Here is a 24,252-nt window from a genome sequence, read left to right as displayed (position 1 = left end):
TGTTAGGGGGCCGGCGGGGGTGTTTGGTTGGTTGGTTGGTTTGTTTTGTTTGGGTTTTTTGTTTTGTTTTTTGTTGTTTTTTAAAGGAGACAAGACACTTCCCCATCTAGGCCTGGTTCTGTAGCCCAAGCTGCCCTTAACTCCTATTCCTCCTGCCTCCCAAATCTGGGGTTACAGATGTAAGCCACCACATTCTGCTATTTATGTGTGTGTGTAAATATATATATACATACAAATACATACATATATATTCACTTGCTAATAGACCATGGCCAGCTCTTCATGTTAGCATGACACACAGCATTCTATCTCATACATTCTATTTCTACTGGACTATAATAGGTTTTTTCCCCCTGTGGTAAAGATTGATTAGGTTGCAATTCCTCCTGGAGGCTCAGGGTACCACAGTGGTCCAATTTTAAAGTAGATTGTTCTCTGCTTTTTTAAAGACATTACTGTAAGAGTATCTCAAGCAGAGGTCGTTACAACCGTGACTTGGAACAGGATGAAGCATTTATTCCAGTAGGAGAATCACTGAAAGACCTGATTGACCAGTCACAAAGCTCTGGTAGTGGATCTGGATTACCTTTATTGGTAAGCCCAAAGCCTCTTACAAATACGAATGTTGTGTCGATGAAGACGTGACGCCGTTGGTAAGTCGGCATCGTGGTTATTGCAGATTAGGAGATAATAGATAATTTTTTTTCTCACGTAGTAATACAAGAAGAAGTTAATTAAAAATAAGAAATTTGAGCCAAGAAGAACAGGATGGGCAAGATAAAGCCATGAGTAAGAAGTCTAATAGTTACATAAAATGTTAGGATATGGAGGCCTGTGTAAGCGCAGGTTAGCTATGTATTTTGCTCTAAACTTTAACAGTCACGGTGAGAATAGAGCCATCTTTGAATGCATACAATATGATTATGTAAGAAATGTAAGATTTGCTATACATAAACCTGCTGCAGCCAGTGCTTAGCCAGTTTGCAGAATACAGTCATTATTTCAGCTTTTACCGAATTTACATACACGGGCAACTTGAAGATGATAGTCTGGAAACAAAGTTAAGTAGTATTATTTAAGAGTATCCAAAAGCGCTGGGGATTTAGCTCAGTGGTAGAGCGCTTACCTAGGAAGCGCAAGGCCCTGGGTTCGGTCCCCAGCTCCGGAAAAAGAAAAAAAAAAAAAGAAAAAGAAAAAGAGTATCCAAAAGCATAAAATATTTTAAAAACAATCTTAGCAAATTTATACGTTATAAAATTTGTACATTGAAAATTATTAATTGTTGACGTTAATGGAGACCTAAAGAGATGGAAGCGTTTACCTGTTCATGGCTGAGGCAGTACTGTCAGTGTCAGGTAGCCTCCCATGGGAGCACGGTTTCATTTCAATCCCAATAGAAATCAGACTTTAACGGAAATAGATGGGCAGATTTATTTAAAAAAAAAAAAACTGAGCTGAAGTTGTTTGAAAAGAGGGCAAAGGACTAACTACATGGCTTCTGGCTTACTTTAAAGCTACTGTGGTTAACAGGGTAAACTTAATGTAAAATTAAACTAGAAAAACCTCCAGAGGAGTTTTTAAGAAATGTCATTGTGACTTCTTATTGCATCAAAAGCATTCACAGCACTTGTGAGGCATAAGCAGGCAGGGCTTTGTGAGTTCAAAGACAGCCAGAGCTATAGAGACACTGTGTTTCAAAACAGCAACAAAAAAGAACCAAAATTGAAAGATGAATCAGTTAACAGCTCCAGCTTCGTATTTTTAACTGGACAGAAGATTTGAGCAAGAGTCAGAGTGGCCCTGACATGAGCTCATTGCATCATGGAGGACTTGCAGATCAAATGCACCAAGGCCTGAGAGAATATCGGAGACTTTATACATAGCTGTTGAAAATGCGAAGTGATGAAAGGTGACTAGCAAGTTAAGCATAAGCTTTCTTTTTTATATTTATTTTATTTTTATTTTTCTTGAGACAATTTCTCTGCGTAGTCCTGGCCTGGAACTTGGTCTATAAGCAGATTAGCCTTAAACTCAGAGATCTGCTGGCCTGTACCTCCCAAGTGCTGTGATTAAATGTGTGTGCAAGCTTACCTTGTATACAACAAAACAGTTCCTCTGTTATTTACCCCAGAGATGGGAAAATGTGTTTACTCAAAAGACCTGAAGGTGGCTGTCCATAGTAAATATAGTCTAATAAATAAATTACAAATAGTCTGAAAGCCCACCAATTTGGCAAATGTATAAACAAATTATTACACATTCATTAATGTTTAGAAACAAATCAATAACAATAGAGATGATTTCAAAGGCACTTTATGCTTAGGGGGAAAGCAACCAGATACAGAAAACTACATAATGTATCTATTTATCTGACTCTAGGAAAAATAAAACTGTAGGACAAAAATGGATAAGTAATGCCAAGACAACAGGAAGGAATTAATAATGAAAGTGGGAATTGTTTTAGGAAGTGGAAATACTAAGTCGTAAATGAGATTTTGGTAATTAGATGGCTAGGCATTTAACAGAACATACTGCTCAGTCTTAAAAAGGGATACATTTTATTCTATATATAAGTTATATTTGAATAACCCTGGCTTTAAAACACTACAGTCTAATGCTAAGTGGTCATGATGTAAACCAGTTCAGCTTTGCATAGTTCCAGCCTCAGATACAGCGTTGTTTTTCATTTAAAATTACTAGTAGTCTGAAGATGAAAGATGAAGTATATACTTCAGGTCTTAGTCCCAATAACTACCTGTGTTCTGAGCCAGAAACAGAATTTAAACGAAGTTGTGTATAAAAACAAAACTGTAATTCTGACAAGTACAGCCAAGGAGGTAGAGAATAAGCTTGTTGAAGCTAGACAAGCAGCACTCTACAGACAATTAGGCCTGCAGCAAGAGCCGTGAAGAGGAGGAGAAGCAGGTGCATTCAGACATGTGAAGCAGGGCTGAATCTGCCTGGAGGTTCTAGGAGGTAGCAGAGCTGCTTCCCTACCCTTATGAAGACCAGTCCTCCTCTATCTGGGGAGGTTTCAAGAGGGATCCAGTGGAGGGGGCGAGTGGAAGAGGTGCCTGTTTGGACATCCAGCTCAGCGGAATTAATCCTGGCAGTTAACCTGGTGATAGATGTGTCATAGCCAGATCAGCCGCCCAGTCAAATGATTGTGAGAGCCAGAAGTGGATGGCTCCAAGGAAATCGCATCTTCAGACACAGCAGGACTGGTGTACATAGGACTTCAGAGACTAACCATGTGCGCAGCCTCAGACAAAACCTCAGCACGGAGAAGAGGAAGTAGACATACAGCTCACCTCTGACCAAACAAGACCTGGGAGGAATTTGGGGAGGGAAAGGAATGATCAAAATATACTGTATAAAGAATCAAATTCTTAAAATTGTTAGAATAAGGAGAGTGTAGGTAAGTAGTGAAAACTGGGGCGGTGTCAGATCAGCTAGGATCTTGGAGGCTGAGTTGAAGGATTTTAATTATCATTTAGATTTCGTTGCATAGTAAATCACCTTTAACTCAGTGGCTTGAAGCCAAAAACATTTATTATTTCTCATAATTATGAGTCTGTTAGAAAGTTTGTTTTCGAGACTTGTGCAGCAATTGATAAACTATATCCCAGTTCATGGGGTTGACAGTTGGCGCGGTGCTTCATGAGAGCAGAAAGATAGGCAGGTTAAGATACACAGCGTCCGTGAGGACTACTTGTTGTACATTTACTACTCTGTAGTCCAAGGCCCAAGAGTGTGGGCAAGGAGAGCTCCCAGGGTGGCCGGCTAACCAGAGTGCGTGTTCACTGCTGCTTTTGCATGCTGTACACACTGGGGCTGTTTGGATATGCCAGGCTTTCTAATGGGATGACCTTAAAGGGTTCTTTTCATAAACTCTGTTTTTGTTTCTGTATAGGTTCAGCGAACTATTGCCAAACAGATTCAGATGGTTCGGCAGGTTGGTAAGGGCCGGTATGGAGAAGTATGGATGGGTAAATGGCGTGGTGAAAAAGTGGCTGTCAAAGTGTTTTTTACCACTGAAGAAGCTAGCTGGTTTAGAGAAACAGAAATCTACCAGACGGTGTTAATGCGTCATGAAAATATACTTGGTGAGTATCCTACAAGTTCCTCATTCTGGCAAGGTTCTCAGGGTGCACAGGAGAGCCTGCCATGTGCATATGGATTCAAATGTTTATGTAGCTAAAGGCAATCTAGTAGAGTTCACAGTGAACTAGAACTCTTTCCTGGATGCCGAGAAAGCATCTTCCTGCTCTAAACAACATTGAGCTTTAGAAGGACGGAAAAGGCTGCTTTACTGGACTTGTGGACTAATGGGAGCCAAGTGTTTGGCAGAGAACTTCAGTGCTTTTCTAGGGTAGCTTTAACTGCGTCGACCTTTTCCCTTTCGTCATTAGAAAAACCCAGTTCTGACCTTTTTTATTTCCAGTGTGTGACTTTATTGTGTTTTTATACCTAATACATCTTCCTCTCACCACCACCTCATTATAGAGTGGTGAAGTGCTATCTAATCGTTAGAATGGGGACAGATCTAGCTTTTCTGAGTTTTCTTTTCAGCTGCTACTTCATTATCTCTCTCTTTTTTCGGGGAGCGGGGATGCAGTGGGGAGGATCCCTGGTTCTTTATTAAAACCATTTCTTCTCAGTAGTGTTTTTCCATGGAGGGTGGAGGGTCCTGCAACAGTTCCAGAAGATTTCCTTGGTTTCAAAGGTGACTTTGCATATGACCAGGAGTTCTTCCCAAGATGGGAGGCTTAGCCAGTTGCAGAAGAGGGGCTTTGAGGTTTTTACTGAGGGGTATAGTGGGAGAGGCTGAGAGGCCGGGAGAGCGCAGTACTAGGGAAGGACTTGAGCTTATCCTCCAGTTGTCAGGCTGTTGGGGAATGCTCCCTTTTCACAAAGAGATGGCAGAAGGTGTGCCTTGGTTTGGGTTTGATTTCTGTCAGAGCGGGTGTCAGTGCTTCGGGTCTTGGTGAAGAACACATATCCAGATATCTGAGTGCCTTGGTCTTTTGCCTGCTTTTCCTTGTTGAGCATAGGATTCATATGGGAGCGAGCAGTAAACAGTGCTTCATCTGCAAGTTCTGTGCTGATTCAGGTCAGGATTTCTTCAGATCGGCATAATTAGGCTTTCTGCCCTCCACTTAAGGAGGTGGAAGCTTGAGATGACCAGATGTCCTTCTTGTCCCCACTTCTGGCAGATATGGATGCTATCCTGCAAATGTCTGTGGGAGTTCTATAGTTCTGTTGCTAAGAGACTGGAGATTCTGGAATTCTCATCTTTTAATTTGTAAAGTGCATTGCCCATTGCCATGTACAGACATTTATGTTCATTTCCTGTGGCTACTATAAAAAAATTGTCATAAGCTGAGCGGTTTTGTTTCTGTTTTTGTTTTTTTTTTAAGATTTATTTATTTTATGTATATGAGTGCACGGTAGCTATCTTCAAACACACCAGAAGAGGGCATCAAATCTCATAGATGGTTGTGAGCCACCATGTGGTTGCTGGGAACTGAACTTATGACCTCTGGAAGAGCAGTCAGTGCTCTTAACTGCTGAGCCATCTCTCCAGCCCAAGCTGAGTGGTTTAAAACATCAGAAGTATGGGTGAGTGTGATGGTACACACCTTCAATCCTAGCACTCAGGTGGATCTCTGAGTTCAGAGATAACCTGGTCTACAGAGTGAGTTCCAGGATAGCCATTGCTACACAGAAAAAAAAAATAGAGGAGGGTGTTGGGGGGAGATGGTTTACTGTTGAAGGGGTTGACTAGTTGGTTGGAACCTGAGTGTAGAATGTATTTAAAGAGTGAAGTTTGATGGTAAGATATGGACGGTGGAGATTCTGTTTAGACTCCTGGAACTCTGACCAATAGCCTAGCCTACCTGGCAGGGTTCCAGGCCAGTGAAACACTCGGGTCTCAAGAGTTGTAAGCAGGAGAGGAATGACCCCTCAGGTCATCCCTGACCTCCACATCTACTCACACTCTTATGTGTACGTGTTACCTGTGCACACATAAAAAAAGGGGAGCGACTGACCATCCCCTCAGCTTTAGGATCCAGAACTTTAAAATGAAGCTGTTGGCAGGACCATGGCCTCTCTGCAGGTTCCTTCCTGACTGAAGGGGTCATTAGTGTCCTTGGACTTACAGACAGCCCTCCTCTCAGTACTTCATAGAGTCTTTCTGACCACGTCATACAGAGGGACACTGATGCGGGGATTTGCACACAGTCTTCTCATGCATGGCTTCATGGAAATGTAATTTTATCTACAAAGACCCTTTTTCCAGTGTAACTTAAAATATCTATTTTTCAACTTGAAATTGAGAGCTTTTATTTTGGGGGTTCAGGGGTAGGGTTTTTTGTTCTTTTCCTGGCCATTAAATAGTCTTCCTCTGTAGCTCTGGCAGCCTTAACTCGTTCAGTCTTCCTGCCTCTGTCTCCTGAGTACTGGGATCACAAACTTGTGCCACCACTCCCTGGTAAAGAACCTTTTCAAGAGAGAGTCATGTAGGCAAATAGCACTTGCAGGATATCGTATAATAAATATATGGTTTTTCTTAGTCATATTATTATCACTGCTGTGATCAATGTCAGGGTTGTCATGTTAGCTGTATGTGGTAGCACATGCCTGTAATCAATCCCAGCACTCAAGAGGCTGAGTGGGGATGACCACACGTTTGAATATAGCCTGGACTACATAGCAAAACCCTGTGTTTAAAAATACTGTAAATCTAGACCTGAAAGATGGCCCAGTGACTAAGAACACATACTGTCCTCGCAGAAGGCCTGAGCCTGAGTGTGATTCCTAACACCCACGTTAGACAGCTCACAGCCGCCTGCAGCTCCAGCTCTAAGGGATTCAACAGCCCTCTGATCTCCTTCACTCACACACACACACACACTCACTCACTCACACATACACACTCACACACAAATTAAAAATACTGTACATTTATTGTAAAACTGTAGTGATGTGTATAAATCATAGGAAATGAGTCCTTGGTGATACTCTCAAAACATTTTGCCAGCCAGGTTAGGATAGTACTTTGTGTACATAGTAGCAGTTCATTCCCAGTGTCCTGATCAGTAACTGCCTGGTGTCTCTGCACACAGCTAACCTCTGAACTCTCTAACTAAACAGGTTTTATAGCTGCAGACATTAAAGGCACCGGTTCCTGGACTCAGCTGTATTTGATTACTGATTACCATGAGAATGGGTCTCTCTATGACTTCCTGAAATGTGCCACCCTGGACACCAGAGCCCTACTCAAGTTAGCTTATTCTGCTGCCTGTGGTCTGTGCCACCTCCACACAGAAATTTATGGCACGCAAGGCAAGCCTGCAATTGCTCATCGAGACCTGAAGAGCAAAAACATCCTTATTAAGAAAAATGGTAGTTGCTGTATTGCTGACCTGGGCCTAGCTGTTAAATTCAACAGGTAAATGATTCTTTGGAAATTCTTTTAATATCTGTCAGGTATTTATCCTCAGGTTTGGTTGTTTCTTTTTCTTTTTACAAAGCTGCATGTGACTGTACTTCTCTGGGGATTGTTATGGATTGAACCTGAGGTCTCACGAGTGCTAAGCACACCCTCTGCGGCTAAATGGCCTCCCAGCCTCTGCGTGATTGTTGACTTCCTTTTTTAAGCCATAAGATGCTTTATTTAAATAAGATGCTTTTATTTCACTTTACCTTTACTTGCTCTTTTTGCAAATATAGTTGTCCATGTTAAATATAAAGTAACCTAAATAATGGGCGTTAGGTTTGCTTCCAGTTCCTCTGTGTTTCTAAAAAGGTTATGAAGCTGGGAGTGGTGGGACGCACCTTTAGTCCTAGGACTTGGGAGGCAGAAACAGGTGAATCTCTGGGTTCCAGGACAGCCAGGGCTATACAAAGAAACTCTGTCTCAAAACACAAAGCAAAACACCACAACAAAAATGGGTATTACGAACATTATTGAATTTTATGCATATAAGTCTATTCTTGAACACTTGCATAAATATTTTTGTTGGGGGCTGGAGAGATAGATCAGCGATTAAGAGCACCCGACTGCTCTTCCAGAGGTCCTGAGTTCAATTCCCAGCAACCACATGGTGGCTCACAACCATCTGTAAAGAGATCCGATGCCCTCTTCTGGTGTGTCTGAAGACAGCTACGGTGTACTCATATATATAATAAATGAATAAATAAATCTTTGAAAAAAAAGTTTTTTTTCTTTTTTTTTTTCTTTTTTTCGGAGCTGGGGACCGAACCCAGGGCCTTGTGCTTGCTAGGCAAGTGCTCTACCACTGAGCTAAATCCCCAACCCCGAAAAAAAATGTTTTTTAAAAAAAAATTTTTTTTGTTGGGGTTCAGGAGTCCTCCCACAAACCACATGCATCAACACTGATCTCAGTCAGACAGGGATAGTTTATTGAGCACACACCACAAGATTGATCGATCACAGTTTGGGAGCTAAAGCTAAGTACCCCAAACCTTTCCCAGGACTAGCTTAGAGGTTAAAACTACAGTGAGCTCATGTGCAGGTGCCTTGACTCAAGGTATTTTAGACAAAGCAATTCATATTAGCCTTGAATTTGATGGGTCCTAAGTGAAGCTATGGTTGTGGAATTTCCTTTTTTTTTTTTTAAGATAATTTATTTAATTTTATTTTATGTGTGCTGGTATGAGACTTTCAGATCCTTTAGAACTGGAGTTACAGACAGTTACAAATTGCCAGGTGGGTGCTGGGATTTGAACCTGGGTCCTTTGGAAGAGCAGTTTTCTTAACTACTGAGCCGTCTTTCCAGCCTCCCTGGAATCTCTTAAGATTAACAAACCTCATAACATGCAGAGCATAACAGGGTCTGTGGTCAGCACGACCCTGCTCGAGTCAGGTTATTTCTCTGTGTCAATGATGGGCAGGCGTGTTATAGCAACATTGTGAAATAGCTGGCAGGCATGGGACAAAATGGCTACAGCTATGCCAGGTGGGCAAGCCTCATCAATTTTTATTCATAATAGATTTCTAGATAAGGGAGGCTCCTGGAGAGTTTCCACATAGTTACTTATGGCATATTGTAAAATAGTGCTTCAGAATGGTATTGTGTGTGAAAATAGGGGAAGATAATTAGGCACTTTCTTTCGATGTTGTTAGTTTTCCAAAACAATTAGAACTATAAAAATTTCAAGGAACTGTTGAAGCAGTTGTTTCACATTTCAGAATTCATTTAAAGCCAAAAAGTAAAAATACTAGTTTACTTACTAGTGGAGGGACTAGAGAGATGACTTAACAGTTAAGAGCACTTACTTAAGCTCTTACAAGGACCTGGGGTCAGTTCCTAGCACTCACATCAAGCTTCTCAAAACTACCTATAATTCCAACTCCAGGGCATCCGGCCTTCACAGACCTGCAGTCACTTGGAACATGTGGCCTCATGCGGGTGCACATACATGCACATAGAGAATGAATAAGTAATTGTTTTGTTGTTGTTCATTTTGAGGCAAGGACTCACTTTGTCACTAGGCTGATCTGGAACTCTGTGGACCAAGTTGACCTTGAACTCACAGAGGTTCTCTTGTGCCACCACACCTGGCTTTTTTTTTTCTTTTCTTTCTTTCTTTTTTTTCTTCTTTCTCTCTTTTTTTCTTTTGTAGCAGCAGCAGTAGTAATTAAAATTGTATGGGGCATCTTCTTGGTCATTAGCAGTGTTCTTTTTGTTGTTTTGAGGGGAAGTTGTTATAAATTCTAAGATTTTCTTTCCCAGCCCTGGCTCCCAGATTGACAACTCTGAGATTAATTATTTATTATTCAATGCTTAGGCTATAACCTTAGGCTCATTCCCTGACTAACTTATTTAGTCTATTCAAACTGTGCTGTGTCTACCACTTGATTAGTTACCTCTCTTTCAGTCCCAGCCTGCGTCTTTCTTCATGGCGCTCTCAGTGTCTAGTTCAAATCCTTCTTGTGCCTCTCTTTAGTCTCCTTTTGTTCTCTATTTCCCAGAATCCTCCCCTTCCTGCCAGTGTCCTACCTATTTCCTACAAAAGCTGATTGCCATAACAAATAAATCTTTTTTAAAAAGCAAGTTTAGTTAGTTGTTGTTTGGGGTGTGTGTGTGTGTGTGTGTGTGTGTGTGTGTGTGTGTGTGTGTACACGTACATGTGTCTATATATGGGGGTGTTTTGTTTTTCAAGTCAGAGTTTCTCTGGGTAGCCCTGACTGTCCTGGAATTGACTCTGTAGACCATCAGGCTGGTCTCAAATTTATATCCCCCACCTCTGCCCCCCAACTGCTGGGATTAAAAGTATGCACCACGACTCCTGGTTTTATTTTTATGTTTATGTATATATTGCATGCATAGATGTCTATATTCCACATTCAAGCAGTTCTCCAGAGGTCAGAAGATGACTGGAACGGGAATTACAGGTGGTAGGTAGTAAGCCACTGTATAGGTGCTAGAAATTGCACCCAGGTCCACTGGAAATGTATCAAGTACATTTAACTGCTAAACTATCTTTTCCAGTCCCTACTCCATTGTTTTTAATTCATCCTCACGTGAGTTTTCAGGACTCCTGTGAGCATGCAGCCTGATTCTTGCCAAGATAGAATACAAGTAGCCTCTTGCCTAAGTTTCTCTGTAACTTCATGAGCCAGGCCTCCGCTGTGTACCTTTCTCTCAGCATTCTGGTCTTCCCACTCCCATGAGGAAGCTCCGTAAGTCTGCAGGCTCCCCTGGCACGTCAGTCTAGACGCTTCCACGTTGTCCCCATAGCAACTAAAGGCATAGCAACCATATCGTCAGCTGTATTGTAGCAACAGCCCCACCCCTCCTTTCTGTGTGCTATTGACTGTTGCACATGCAGAAACTACAGGAGGACCTCCAAAATCCTGTTTTTATCATTCTAGTATTCCCTTGAGAAAGGGTCTCTCACTAAACTAGGAACTAGCCAGGTGGCTGGAAGCCCCAAGGAACCTTTTCTCTCTCGTACCTCCATGGCACGGATGTTACTGATGGCACACCCAGCTTGAGGGCTAGGGATTAAACTCAGGGCCTCCTGCCTGTGTAACAAGTATTCTTACCAGTGAGCCTTCCCTTAAGAACCAGCTTCATACATTGTTTCATGTTGCTGTGACAAAATATGACAAAAGCACCTTTTGTCTTTAGCCTTTAATGGCTAAACTATGGTGCCAGCCTAACAAAAGCAACTTTTAAGGAAGGAAAGAACTTATTTTGCTCATGTTCTCAGGGTGTAGTCCATCAGGATAGGGGAAACATTATTGGGGGAGTATGAGGTCACATTGTGCTGTAGTAAAAAAGCAGAGAGAGTTGAATGTGAAGTGGGGGTTCTCTTGTTTCTCCTTTTAACATTTTTATTCAGGAATTGAAGCCCACAGGATAGTATCACCTCATTCAAGGAGATCTGTCCTTCCTCTACTGAATTTCTCTGGAAATGCCCTCAGAAACAGCACACCTCCACCCCTGCCCCACCCCCATCCCTGGTTGCTTCCAAATCTAGTCAAGATGACAATGAAAATTAACCATCAGAGATGTTTTATAACAAAATACAATACCTTGTACTGGTTCCACTGGAAAGTGGTTTCTAGAACTTTCCAGTCGCAGTAACAAAACATTTATGTCTTCAAGTCTAAAATTCAGTGCAAACCCCAGAAAAGTAAAAAGTCATTTATTACTGACTATGTAGATATTACTTTGTTTCTAATATAAATAAATTGGATCCATGAGAAATAAATTTCAATTCTGCATTTTAATGTTAAACTTGTTATATAAAAATGTTGAAAATAAATTATTTTTCTTTTATTTTTATACTCAACTTCTCAGATATAATTACCTGTTCTTGTACTTGTCTTATATAAAAAATATTGTCATGCTTTTTTTTTTTTTTTTCTTTTTTTTAAGATAGGGGCATATGTAGCCCAGGCTGGACTGGAACGAGACATTTAGCCAAGGATGACCTTGAAATTCTGGTCATCCTGCCCTTACCTCTTCAGAGCTTAGTGTTAAGGTGACAAAAATGACTCACCACACTGGACTTAGGTGGTGCTGGGGGTGGAACTTGGGCCTCCTGTGTCTATACAGACGAGCGCTACACCAGCCGGGCCTCACTGGTGTTACCTCTGATAAAAACAGCTGCTTTGGTGACAGGTCTCAGCTGAATCTACGAAAGGTGTTTGTAGTAATCCAGTTTAGTGTGAAAGGTTGGTCAGCGATCTGTGGCAGACATGGTTCCAACGTCAGAATGACTGTCCCAGCTCCTGCTTGGGATGCTATGTAATATCAGCATTATGTAACATTAATTCTATAAAGGACTCATAACATTACATAACATTAAATCTGTAAAGGACTCGACTTCTAACACATCTGCCTTCAAGAGTTGATAGTAAAGAGTATAAGAATTTACATGTCCTCGACAGAAAAATATTTATAAGGATGTACAGAGATGAAGTGTTGTTTGGTCCTCTACTTGACCGCTGTCTTCCTCCTGTCTTAGTGACACAAATGAAGTTGACATACCCTTGAACACCAGGGTGGGCACCAGGCGGTACATGGCTCCAGAAGTGCTGGACGAGAGCCTGAGTAAAAACCATTTCCAGCCCTACATCATGGCTGACATCTACAGCTTTGGTTTGATCATTTGGGAGATGGCCCGTCGCTGTATTACAGGAGGTAGGGATTTGAACAGTGTTTCTAACTGTATTCGTTTACTTGTCGATTAAAAAATAATTACCTAATTTATATGTCACCTATGTCAGGGTTTCCCAGGACCACTCTCAAACCCTCTGGTTTCATCAGAATTATGCACATAGTTGTCTAAGGGGAAAGATGCCAAGAGCAGTCCTCAGAAAATGCAGGTTTCCAACAGCTCTCTTCAGTCTCTTCAGGGAGAGAGAGCATGCTTGGTTTCTCCCTTCCCTCAGCCAGCTGTGACAGGGTGAAGTGTTGTCGTCAGGGAAGCTCGGTGTGCCTGCCATGTCTGTTGGCTCTGCTAGTGTGTACCCCAACTCCAGCCTCTCAGAAGAAGGCGGATACAGCATGACAGCACTGTCTGCAGTGACCATCAGCCAGAGGGCACGCAGAGTGCCTCACATTCGGGTCCTAGACAGTAGGCAAGGCTCACCACAGTTTCCTTTGTAAGAGCAGAAGTGGGCCTGCTTGGTGAGCAGTCTTTCTCTTGTAGCAGAGAGTAATAAAGACACTCACAAGTAGGAACAGAGATGTAAATAGACATTTACACTAAAATGCCTTTAAGAAAGATCGTGGTCTCGTTTCCTTAGTTTTAAGTGTTTCATTACTAGTAGCCCAGGCTGGCTTCAAATCACAGCCCTCTTTTCTCAGTCTCAAGTGCTCTACCCACAAAGAAACACTGTCATTGCTGATAGACTTTCATTCTGTCAGAGGTAGGGGGAATAATGGGTCATAAATAATAGAAAAATATATATTTATTATTAAAAATGAGCCATTCAGATTGTGTTTCTTCTTTATGTAGGAACCAGTTGTTAGTCCCACAGTTCAGTGGGAGATGCTCTCTACGTCGACCGAGAGCTGTTGCACGGCTGTGACTTTGCTCACTGTTGTTTTCTCACTCCCTGCAGGAATCGTGGAGGAATATCAATTACCATATTACAACATGGTGCCTAGTGACCCATCTTATGAAGACATGCGTGAGGTCGTGTGTGTGAAACGCTTGCGGCCAATCGTCTCTAACCGCTGGAACAGTGATGAAGTAAGTTGGAGCCAAGTCCCTGTAAAGTGATCAGCGAGTGCGGGTTACTCCATGCTCACCACACTCTGTTTGCGTTTCTCTTTAGTGTCTTCGAGCCGTTTTGAAGCTGATGTCAGAATGCTGGGCCCATAATCCAGCATCCAGACTCACAGCTTTGAGAATCAAGAAGACGCTCGCAAAGATGGTTGAATCCCAGGATGTAAAGATTTGACAAACAGTTTTGAGAAAGAATTTAGACTGCAAGAAATTCACCCAAGGAAGGGTGGAGTTAGCATGGACTAGGATGTCGGCTTGGTTTCCAGACTCTCTCCTCTACATCTTCACAGGCTGCTAACAGTAAACCTTTCAGGACTCTGCAGAATGCAGGGTTGGAGCTTCAGACATAGGACTTCAGACATGTTGTTCTTTGCGTATGGACAGCTTTGTTTTAAATGTGGGCTTTTGATGCCTTTTTGGTTTTTATGAATTGCATCAAGACTCCAATCCTGATAAGAAGTCTCTGGTCAAACTCTGGTTACTCACTATCCTGTCCATAAAGTGGTGCTTTCTGTGAAAGCCTTAAGGAAATTAGTGAGCTCAGCAGAGATGGAGAAAGGCATATTTGCCCTCTACAGAGAAAATATCTGTCTGTGTTCTGTCTCTGTAAACAGCCTGGACTATGATCTCTTTGGGATGCTGCCTGGTTGATGATGGTGCATCATGCCTCTGATATGCATACCAGACTTCCTCTGCTGCCATGGGCTTACAAGACAAGAATGTGAAGGTTGCACAGGACGGTATTTGTGGCCAGTGGTTTAAATATGCAATATCTAATCGACATTCGCCAATCTCATAAAAGCCATCTACCTTGTAACTGAAGTAACTTCTCTACCAACTTTATTTTTAGCATAATAGTTGTAAAGGCCAAACTATGTATAAAGTGTCCATAGACTCGAACTGTTTTCCTCCAGTCACCATTTTGTTTTCCTTTTGGTAATTATTTTTGTTATATAATTCCTCCTATCCAGAATTGGCGCTCACTGTCTTGAACCATACTTTGAAAGAAATGCCTCTTCCTGGAGTCTGCCTTACTGCATCTGATCACCATGTGCATACCTCTGATCAAATTCTGGAGTCTTTGTTCTCGGTACCTCTTAAAAAGGGAAATTGTGTATCATGTGTAGTGTGCTTTTATTTTCAAAATCTTCATAGCCTTTATTCTAGCCATTTTTACCTACATACTCATTCTGTACAAAACAGCTCACTCGGGTCTCACGGCTGATCCTCAGTGGAAATGATTTAAAGTAGAGCTGTGTACGAATTTCAGAATTCATGTATTTAAAAACTTCACACTAACACTTTACTAAGATATTGTCTCATATCTTTTATGAGGATGTCAGCTGATTTTTCAATGACTATAAATGTATCTTAGCTATCTAAATCTTTTGAAATTTGGTTTTATAATTTCTGGTCCCTAACTTGTGAAGACAAAGAGGCAGAAGTACCCAGTCTACCCACATTTACACTGAACATTATTAAATAAAAAAATGTATATTTTATAGAGGCCTTGTTATCTCAAAGAACAGTTCTGGTTAAAACTTATTATACCAATATCATACTATTGAGATGTTTATTCTAAGCAAACAAGCCATGTGACATTGTTTCTTTGGATAAAACAAACTAAAGATGGTTATATCAAAACATAGATCGATTTAAATTAAATGGGAGGCAGGTAGGGCATGTGTCCATCTGTCCATCTACAGACATGACTAAACTTAGTAAAGTACCTCAGATCATATTCCACAAATTTGTTTTCCTGTTTTGTTTAATGAGTCTCATCTACTGTTCCTCAGCCCTGAGAACACTGAGGTCTGATTTTACATGTTTAAATTGTGTGTGGAGGCCACTGTAATGACTCTTGTCTACTTAGCGTGCTCTAAGGAAAGGCCATCAGGAGTTAATTGTAAGGCAGGCAGCAAGTGCTCCAGTCATTGCCTTCCCACACTGCCATCACTGCGCTTACGCAAATGGCAAATGCTGCTGTCTTTCCTTATTTGGCTTCCCAAAATCGAAAGTTTCATTAAATTTACTGTGTTCTCCTCCCCCTCTTACTCTTAAATTTAAAATTCAGTAAGTGAAATATTTAAGAGTGCATCAGACCTTTGGCCAGTGAGAAAATGCTCAGTAGGTAAAGACACTTGCTGCCAAGCCTGCGAGCCTCAGTTCAGACTGCGGACACAGTGACGGGAGGGCGCCAACTACCGTCCAGTTATCCTCTGACTTCCACACACTCCATGGCATGCCCGCTCCCCGAAACACACACCATTCACTCCACATTCTCAAAAGTAATTTAAGGAAAAAAAAAATAGAACCCTCTGTGTTAATGTATTAAGTATTATGTAGTTACTTAATTAACAACTTGTAAATATCTGGAAACTATGATTTGGTCCCTCTTTGAATCTAGAGTTTAAAAAACACATGGCTAAAGTCAGCCATCCTTTAATATTTAATTATTTAAAGGATGGCTGATTTTAGCCATGTGTTTTTTAAATATAAAAGCCCCAAACCCCAAACTGCTTAAATATATACCAAGTAATCCAGGAAGACATCATACGTGGTTTGTATGACCAGTAGTTCTCTAGTACAGAGCATGTTAAGATTTGCCCCAGCCTGATTCTGTGAGGTTTCTACAGCACTCAGTAATGTTCTGAGTATAAAGTCTGAACTGATTACTCTGGAAATATTCTAACAAAAGATATTTTAGTCAGAGAGCTATGTTCCCCTTCCAGTGTCTAGAACCTTTTCTAAGCCTGTAAGTCACCTTTTGCTGTCATCAGCTGTTGTCCTGGAGTGTGCCAGTTTTCATTTATTCATCCTAATAATAGTCAATGTGTTCTTCTTTTTAGATGTTTTTCTTGTTTAGAATAAAAGGAATAATTTTTCAAGAACCATACATCTCTGATTTGGCCTAAGGTCAAATTGGATATTGGGTACTCTACTCCAGGGCAGATTTCAAAAGTGATACACTTGTCTTTTCAGATCTGTATTGTTTTGAAATGTTTCCAAAGGCCTAAGATAATTTCAACAGAAGTGTCACTCGTGAAAAGAAACGTGGTGTAGCCCTTGTGGTAATAACACAAATTGACTTGAGTCAGAGGTTAAGACAGTTACAGTTATCTCGCCTCCGGGCTGGAAGAGGCATGAAAACAGGGCAAGCAGAACCTGATTCTCTGGGGTCCTGTATGAACCCACAGGGCATGGGAAGGATCGTTCCATAAAGAAAGCCTGTATGGACGGCTTTTGCAAAGAGTTAGATGTAATACTGTAATTTTAGGTTCTGCTCTGTACTTCCTTTCAGTGGAATTATTTAAGCTCTTTAGTGACCTTTGTTTTTCCCACTTAAAAACTAAAATGTAGCATATGTTGTATAAAATGAAAATATTAATGACTTAGGGAGATTGTACATAAGGCATTGACAGGTTAAAAAAAAGCATTTTTATTATGCAATTGTAAAACACCAAAAATATAGATTCATCTTTGATATGTAACACACTAAATGTATTTTGTACAGCATCTGATTTAAAAGGTGCCTTATTAAGTTTACCATTAATTGCTTTGTTCTATATACAGATTATGTCCAATGTATCATTTTTCAGTAAATAACCTTATTTTAGTATACTTCAGCGATGTGTTTTGTGATACTGTTCTTGGATTTATCGTGTTTCAGAAGTTAACTGTTGAGATTTTATAAGTAATTTAGCGTACAGTCGTACATTCCCGAGCATGCATTTCAGCTCTGGAAACCCGGCAGGAGCATGGCCAGGTAAGTGCCCCATGCTTGTCCTTTATGTAGATGTTGAACCTACCTTAATGAGGGGGTTTTTTTCCTTCTATACAAAGAAAAAAAACAACATCGTTTTCTGATTATAAAAATGTGTGTTTATGACAGAACATTGGGAAACAGGAAAAGCATAAGCAAATAAACTACTCCATTTTATTGCCAGACACCACTATTTACATTTGAATGTTTTTCTCCTTTTTTTTTTTTCCATGACATTAAGGTCGTGATATTCATTATGTGTCAGTTGAAGACACCATGCATTGACTGGGCATGGTGGTGCACACCTTTGATCCCAGCACGTGGCAAGCAGAGGCCAGCCTGGTCTACAAAGTGAGTTCCTGGAAAAGCCAGAGATATACAGAGACACTCGGGCTTGGAAAAGAAAAACACCAAATACATATCCATTCCATTCTATTTCATTCCCACAAAAGAAGACCTTAAAATTAGCTCAAATCCTGTGCCTCCCAAGCAGTGAGGACTTGAGATGCATACCGTAGAGCCTTAAAAATGTCACCTTCGGGGCTGGGGATTTAGCTCAGTGGTAGAGCGCTTGCCTGGGAAGCGCAAGGCCCTGGGTTCGGTCCCCAGCTCCGGAAAAAAGAACAAAAAAAAAAAAAAGTCACCTTCAAGCCATGTCATATTTTCTGTGAGTTCAAGGCCAGCCTACACAGTTTTAGGACAGGAACCTGTCTCAAAAAAAAAAAAAAAAAAAAAAAAGAAAGAAAGCAGAGGAAATAACTTATTTCTGTGACCTTTTTGTTATTTTAATCATTTTTTTGTGATTTTGCTTTTGTTTTCAGAAGAAGATAGAACTTGGTCTTGCTTGTAGCCCAGGCTAGCCTCAATCTCTGTGTTCTAGCTCTGAACTGTAGCTTCATTCCCTTCACAATAAGACACATATTGAGCATCATTGTACATAAACCCTATTTTCTCATAGATCCTAAATGCAGATATGTATGTTATAACTTTATTAAAGGAAAGGTACGGCTCTTGGTATTGTCCTATCATCAAACACCTTTCGTTTTTACTGTACCGGTAGTATGTTCTTCAAGGCTTTTTATTCTGTTTGATAAGGTCCCCTAAAGTGTCCTTGCTGACTGAGACTTGCCACCTGCCCTGAGCTCCTGTCTGCACTGAGTTCCTGTTAGGAGGCAGGACTTGTTTCCTTCTTAAAGACTCAACTCTCGTTTATGTCACTCCTTGACAGCATGCTTAGAGTATACAGCTCATTTCTCGTGAATGTAGACAGTATTCGTTTCTCTTCCTTGTGACACAATTCTGAATAGTCAGCTCGAGAGGAGAGCTGTGTTTTTTTTTTTTTTAAAGATTTTGTTTATTGTATATGAGTACACTGTAGCTGCCTTCAGACACACCAGAAGAGGGCATCAGATCCCATTACAGATGGTTGTGAGCCACCATGTGGTTGCTGGGATTTGAACTCAGGACCTCAGGAAGAGCAGTCGGTGCTCTTAACCACTGAGCCATCTCTCCAGCCCGAGAGCTGTGTTTTAATTCAGTGTGACAGAGAAGGCTTGGCAGCTGGGCGTGGTCCTCCACTTCTGTTAGGTCACGATTCAAGTTTCCCCAGACTCAGAACTAGCTAGGGGATAGCTTATTCATTAAGTTTGTTTCATAGTCATAAAGACTTTGATCCCTAGAACCTGTGCAAAAAAAAAACCAGACATGGTGGTCTGGGGTCTGAGGTGGAAGATAGATCTCCAAGACTCACTGGCCAGTACCCCTTGTCTCCTTAGGCCAGTGAGGACCAGAGTGGCTCTCAGCAGACACAGCAGCTTACAACCATCTGTAACCAGTTCCTGGAGATTTAACACCCTCTTCGGGCCTCCTCCCTTTCTTTCTTTCTTTCTTTCTTTCTTTCTTTCTTTCTTTCTTTCTTTCTTTCTTTCTTTCTTTCTTTCTTTTCTTTCTTTTCTCTCTCTCTCTCTCTCTCTCTCTCTCTCTCTCTCTCTCTCTCTCTCTCTCTCTCCCTTCCTTCTTTCTTTCTTTCTTTCTTTCTCCCCCCCCCCCCCCCGAGCTGTGGACCAAACCCAAGGCCTTGTGCTTGGTAGGCAAGCACTCTACCACTGAGCTGAGCTAAATCCCCAACCCCCTGGCCTCCCTTTCTTAAGTGTATTTGTATCTGTTCACCAAGTATGTGCCAAAAGAGGCCAGAAAAAGGTGATGGACCTGGATTCACAGGTGGCTATGAGTTTTGATGCAGATGCTGTGAACCAAACCCAGGTCTTCTACAAAAGCAGTGCTGGTTTTTAGCAGCTGAGCTAGCTCCCCAGCATCAGCACCTTCCTTTATTTCTTGAAATGGAGTTTCTATGTGGCCTGGCGCTAAGCTGGGGCCCTCCTGCTTTAACTTGACAAGTACCTAGGACTGCGGGTGAGCGCCGTCAAGCCCAGCTCCTATGAGATTATCTTCCGGATGTCTCCAATAGCCCTGTCTATGTTCCGTCCTACCATGTTTTTAACCCATGTACTGTTTTTTTTAAATGCCAGATCTAACAGTTTTTAAATAATTTTCATCTTCAGGAACTTATAAATAGAAGGGATCCCATTCACCCTTCATGCAGTTCTCATGAACTTAACATTTTGCATAACTACTGTGTGGGGTGTACTTGGGAGGTCACAACAGCATGTCTGAACGTGCACTGTGCTGTTCAGAGTTGTTTGGAGTAAAGAACTTGTGTCCTCTGGAGACTTCAAGAATATTTTATTAACCAATTATATGTAGTGATCAAAATTAGGAAAATTGGCATTGATACCATAACAACAGTCAACAATACCATGACCTGCAGGCTTCATTCAAGTCTTTCCAGTTCTAGTAAAGGCCTCATGCGTGTGTGTGGCATGCTTTGGATAGTGTAATGTATTCAGTTCTTGGGTCTCAAGATAAAACATGTTTTAAGTTACGTTTTGTGGGGAGGTGGGCCCGAACCTTCAAGCTGCCTTTGAATTTGGCCGTCCCATTTCTGCCTCTTGAATATTGGCACATCTATATATAACATTCATCCTGGTGAGATGCCATGGCCTCATGCATCATTAATGCCAGAGCCAACCACTTGTTTACGATGTGTCTTAGGGTTCCCTGCAGCTGTGATAAAATGTATTGAAACCAAACGTAACTTGGGAAAAGGGGGTTATATGACTTACACTTCCACATCACAAATCTATCATGAAGGAAGTCAAAGCGGGAACCTGGAGGCAGGAAATGAAGCAGAAGGCACGCAGGAGTATGGCTAACTGGCTTGCTCCCCATAGCTTATTCAGCCTGCTATTTTAGTAACATCTAGGACCAGTTTCCCAGGGTTGGCATTGCCCTCAGTGATCTGGGCCCACATACATCAATCATTAATCAAGAATACACACCACAGGGGCTGGGGATTTAGCTCAGTGGTAGAGCACTTACCTAGGAAGCGCAAGGCCCTGGGTTCGGTCCCCAGCTCCGAAAAAAAGAACCAAAAAAAAAAAAAAAAAAAAAAAAAAGAATACACACCACAGATTAACTCTTAGGCATTTTCCCAGTTAGGAATCCCTCTTAAATGACTAGCTTGTGTCAAGTTAACAGAAAGCTCACCAGGGCACCATGGTTGCTTGTTTCTGTAAAGCTGCCATTCTGTTTGTGTGAGTACATTGTTGGGGGTGCTTTGGACGTGAACTACACAGGACTTGTGTCAATGGTTGCTAAGTGACTTTATGATGCCATCATCCATCTTCACTTTCCATTGACAGGGTGTGAGGAAGTGCTCTCTTTACATAGATTACCAATATGGACTTCTGGGTTCCATTAGGTCGTTGTGCTTTGATGCTTAGGTTGACACTTGTCTACAGGGAGCTGAGTCATGAACCCTCTTGACTCATGCTCAGATTTCACACTTATTTGAAACATTGGGAGGTCTGAGCCACCAGCTTCAAGGTTGGATGGGGTTTAAAAGTAAGCCCTAGTGGCAATGTCTTAGGACTCACATTGCTGTGAAGAGAAACCACAGCCAAGGCAACTCTTACATAAGACATTTAATTGGGGCTGGTTATGGGTTCTGAGATTCAGTCCATTATCATCATGGCTGGAGGCATGGCAGCATCCAGGCAGGCACGGTGCTGGAGGAGCCGAGAGTTCTTCATTGTATTCAGACACAAACAGAAGACTGGCATCCTCATGTAGCTAGGAGGAGGGTCTCAAAGCCCACACCCACAGTGACACACTTCACCTACTCCAACGAGGCCACATCTATTAGTCCCACTCCTGGGCCAAGCATATTCAACCACCACAGGCAATTAAGTGTGGTTTCTACTTTTCCTGAGGCTGGTGGTGTAGCTCAGTAGTAGTAGAGGATCTGCCTACCAGATATGAGCCAACACACATTTTTAGAAAACACTAACTTTTTCTAGAGATGTTTATATTCCCAATAATTGTTGACTTGAGGGTCTTGTTCATGACTACTTCTCCACAAATGTTTGACAAGGAATATAGCTGTTCATCTTTGCATTAACCTGTCCCTCATTGTCTCCCTATGATGGGACAATACCAATTAGAAAACAAAAGCAGTCCTCTTGCCTGCTCCAATGAAACATTCCCTACACATTTTTTTTAACCTCCTTCCAGAGAGTTCTGCCATTGGAGTTTTCCTGAGAAAGGACGGGAAGTTCAGGCTAAAGCAGGGTGAAACGCTTTCATGCTTTTGACTTAAGATGAACCCTAAAATATTTGCGAGGCCTTTAAGAATGCCTCTATCACCACCCTACCCCTGGAACCCTGGGCCTCGTGCATGCTATCAAAGGCTCTCCCACTGTGCCGAACACATCTAGCAATCTCATCTTAGACTGTGAGTCCGCAAGACGGTGATTATCTAGCTATGATATGGTGATCATGACTCATGTAAGGTCACCTGTGGTTCAGCTCGCTGCCTTCAGGTCTGAAGCTGACCTGTATTGGCCTTAGGACTGGCTATATAGTTCTTGTTCTGCCCCATAACTCCCAAGTGATTTGGAATGGTTTAAGATTGAGACTCTATAACAATCCTAATAGGGGTTAGAATTCTATATTGCTATATCATTCTGTAATAGGCCTTATTTTCTTTCTATCTTCTCAAAGAATCATGAGGCCATCTTGATGTGGTGCTCTTACATAGTTTTTCAGGAGCCACACAAGTGTTTTTTTTTTTGTTGTTGTTTTTGTTTTTTTAAAGATTTATTTTATTTATTATATATAAGTACACTGTAGCTGTCTTCAGATACACCAGAAGAGGGCATCGGATCTCTTTACAGATGGTTGTGAGCCACCATGTGGTTGCTGGGAATTGAACTCATGACCTCTGGAAGAACAGTCGGGTGTTCTTAACCACTGAGCCATCTCTCCAGCCCGCCACACAAGTGTTTTAAGCTGCCCTGGGTCAGTACCATGTCTACCTGGAGGGCACTGGGAACATCTCCTGACATCATGTATCTTAAAACAGACGAGACTCCATCAAAAGAGGCCCTGGGGAGATGGGTCAGCTGGTAAATTGCCTGCCATGCCAGCATGAGGACCTAAAATCGGCTCCCCAGAACCAGTGTAAAAAGCAGGGTGCAATGTGTATCTGTAATCCCAGCAGTGGGGGTGGGGACTGCGGGGAGATTTCAGGAGCCCATTGACCAGGCAGCCTAGTGAAACTAGTGAGGTCCAGGTCCAGTGAGAGACCCTGCTTCCAAAAATAAGATGGGAGGTGACTGAGTAAGATGCCCAGTCAACTTCTGGCTTCCATGAGCACCCACACACATGCACATAACCAGATGGACACATACATCACAGCCACCTACACAAGCATGTTTGTATTCACACATACATACAATGTTTACTGAACTGTCTGTAAAAAGGCACATTTGGCTTGACCGTGAAGGCTTTGTAAAATGTAATCAGGCGTGTTTTATGACATAGAAAGCACTCTTGCTAAAAGGACCATTATTCCTCCTCACTCCAGATACATCCAGAGTTACCTCATACAGCGGCGGTGGAAGACCAGACCCACTAGTGCTTTTTACTTACTGCCTTTCTATGGGGGTTGGCAACCCATAGTGCTTTGTGGTGGAACTGATTCACACTGTATTCTATGCTAGAAACTCTGACTGGAAGTCTTTAATGGTGAGACTACATTACCCTAACATTACCATAACATTGTCCCTCAGAAGGGACAGGCCAGTGACAGCAACATGGAGCACAAGAAGCTAGCCAGGTCTGCTGGCAACAGATGGCCTGCCACACACAGGTCACCCCAGACTTTGATCTGGGGTAACCCAACCACACATACCCTGGTCCAGAAATAGTATTGATAAGGGAGAGCACTACTGAGCTGGTCAAGGTTCAGAAACATGTCTAAGATCAGGGAGGTCCAGAGAGCTGGATCAGAGGTGTTAGCTTAACCAGCTCCCTACGGACGGACTGACGTTAAGCAGAATTGTGGCTTAGCTCATGGTCAGCCTTCAGTGACAGAGCCTTCTGGCCTACTGTCCATCAAACAGTGAGGTACTGATGCCTGTATAAGTAAATTCTGAAGGTTAATTATTTGAATTAAGGCCTCCAGCAAGCAATGAGAATTCCTAGGAACCCATTACCCAGTCAAATCCCATTGGAAGTGGAAAAGAGCATCTTCAACCAAGACTGAGTACTACCAAAGCCTGCTTTGTTTCCCGATGGCAGTGTGGCTG

The 24,252-nt window shown here is 41.9% G+C and overlaps 1 protein-coding gene and 1 pseudogene across 2 annotated transcripts in view; one reads left to right on the top strand and one right to left on the bottom strand.

The window, feature by feature from the left end:
- The window catches only part of Bmpr1a (bone morphogenetic protein receptor type 1A), a 46,111-nt gene extending 28,706 nt beyond the window's left edge, over positions 1–17,405 (top strand). The window contains exons 7-12 of one of the 2 annotated variants that reach the window (NM_030849.2): positions 450–594; positions 3,914–4,106; positions 7,159–7,456; positions 12,511–12,686; positions 13,613–13,743; positions 13,829–15,281. In NM_030849.2, coding sequence (NP_110476.1) covers positions 450–594; positions 3,914–4,106; positions 7,159–7,456; positions 12,511–12,686; positions 13,613–13,743; positions 13,829–13,954 — 1,069 coding nt within the window. In that variant the 3' untranslated portion in view covers positions 13,955–15,281. Of the gene's footprint in view, positions 1–449; positions 595–746; positions 1,910–3,913; positions 4,107–7,158; positions 7,457–12,510; positions 12,687–13,612; positions 13,744–13,828 lie in introns of those variants that run through there. The other variant, XM_063275760.1, reaches the window with a different exon arrangement.
- On the bottom strand, positions 4,522–6,259 carry Tenol-ps1 (T-enol, pseudogene 1; annotated as a pseudogene).
- Positions 17,406–24,252: the final 6,847 nt, after the last annotated feature.

This window comes from Rattus norvegicus, chromosome 16 (genome assembly GCF_036323735.1).
Source record: "Rattus norvegicus strain BN/NHsdMcwi chromosome 16, GRCr8, whole genome shotgun sequence".
In the NCBI taxonomy this organism is placed as follows: domain Eukaryota; kingdom Metazoa; phylum Chordata; class Mammalia; order Rodentia; family Muridae; genus Rattus; species Rattus norvegicus.
This window is presented reverse-complemented; position numbering and strand designations above follow the sequence as displayed.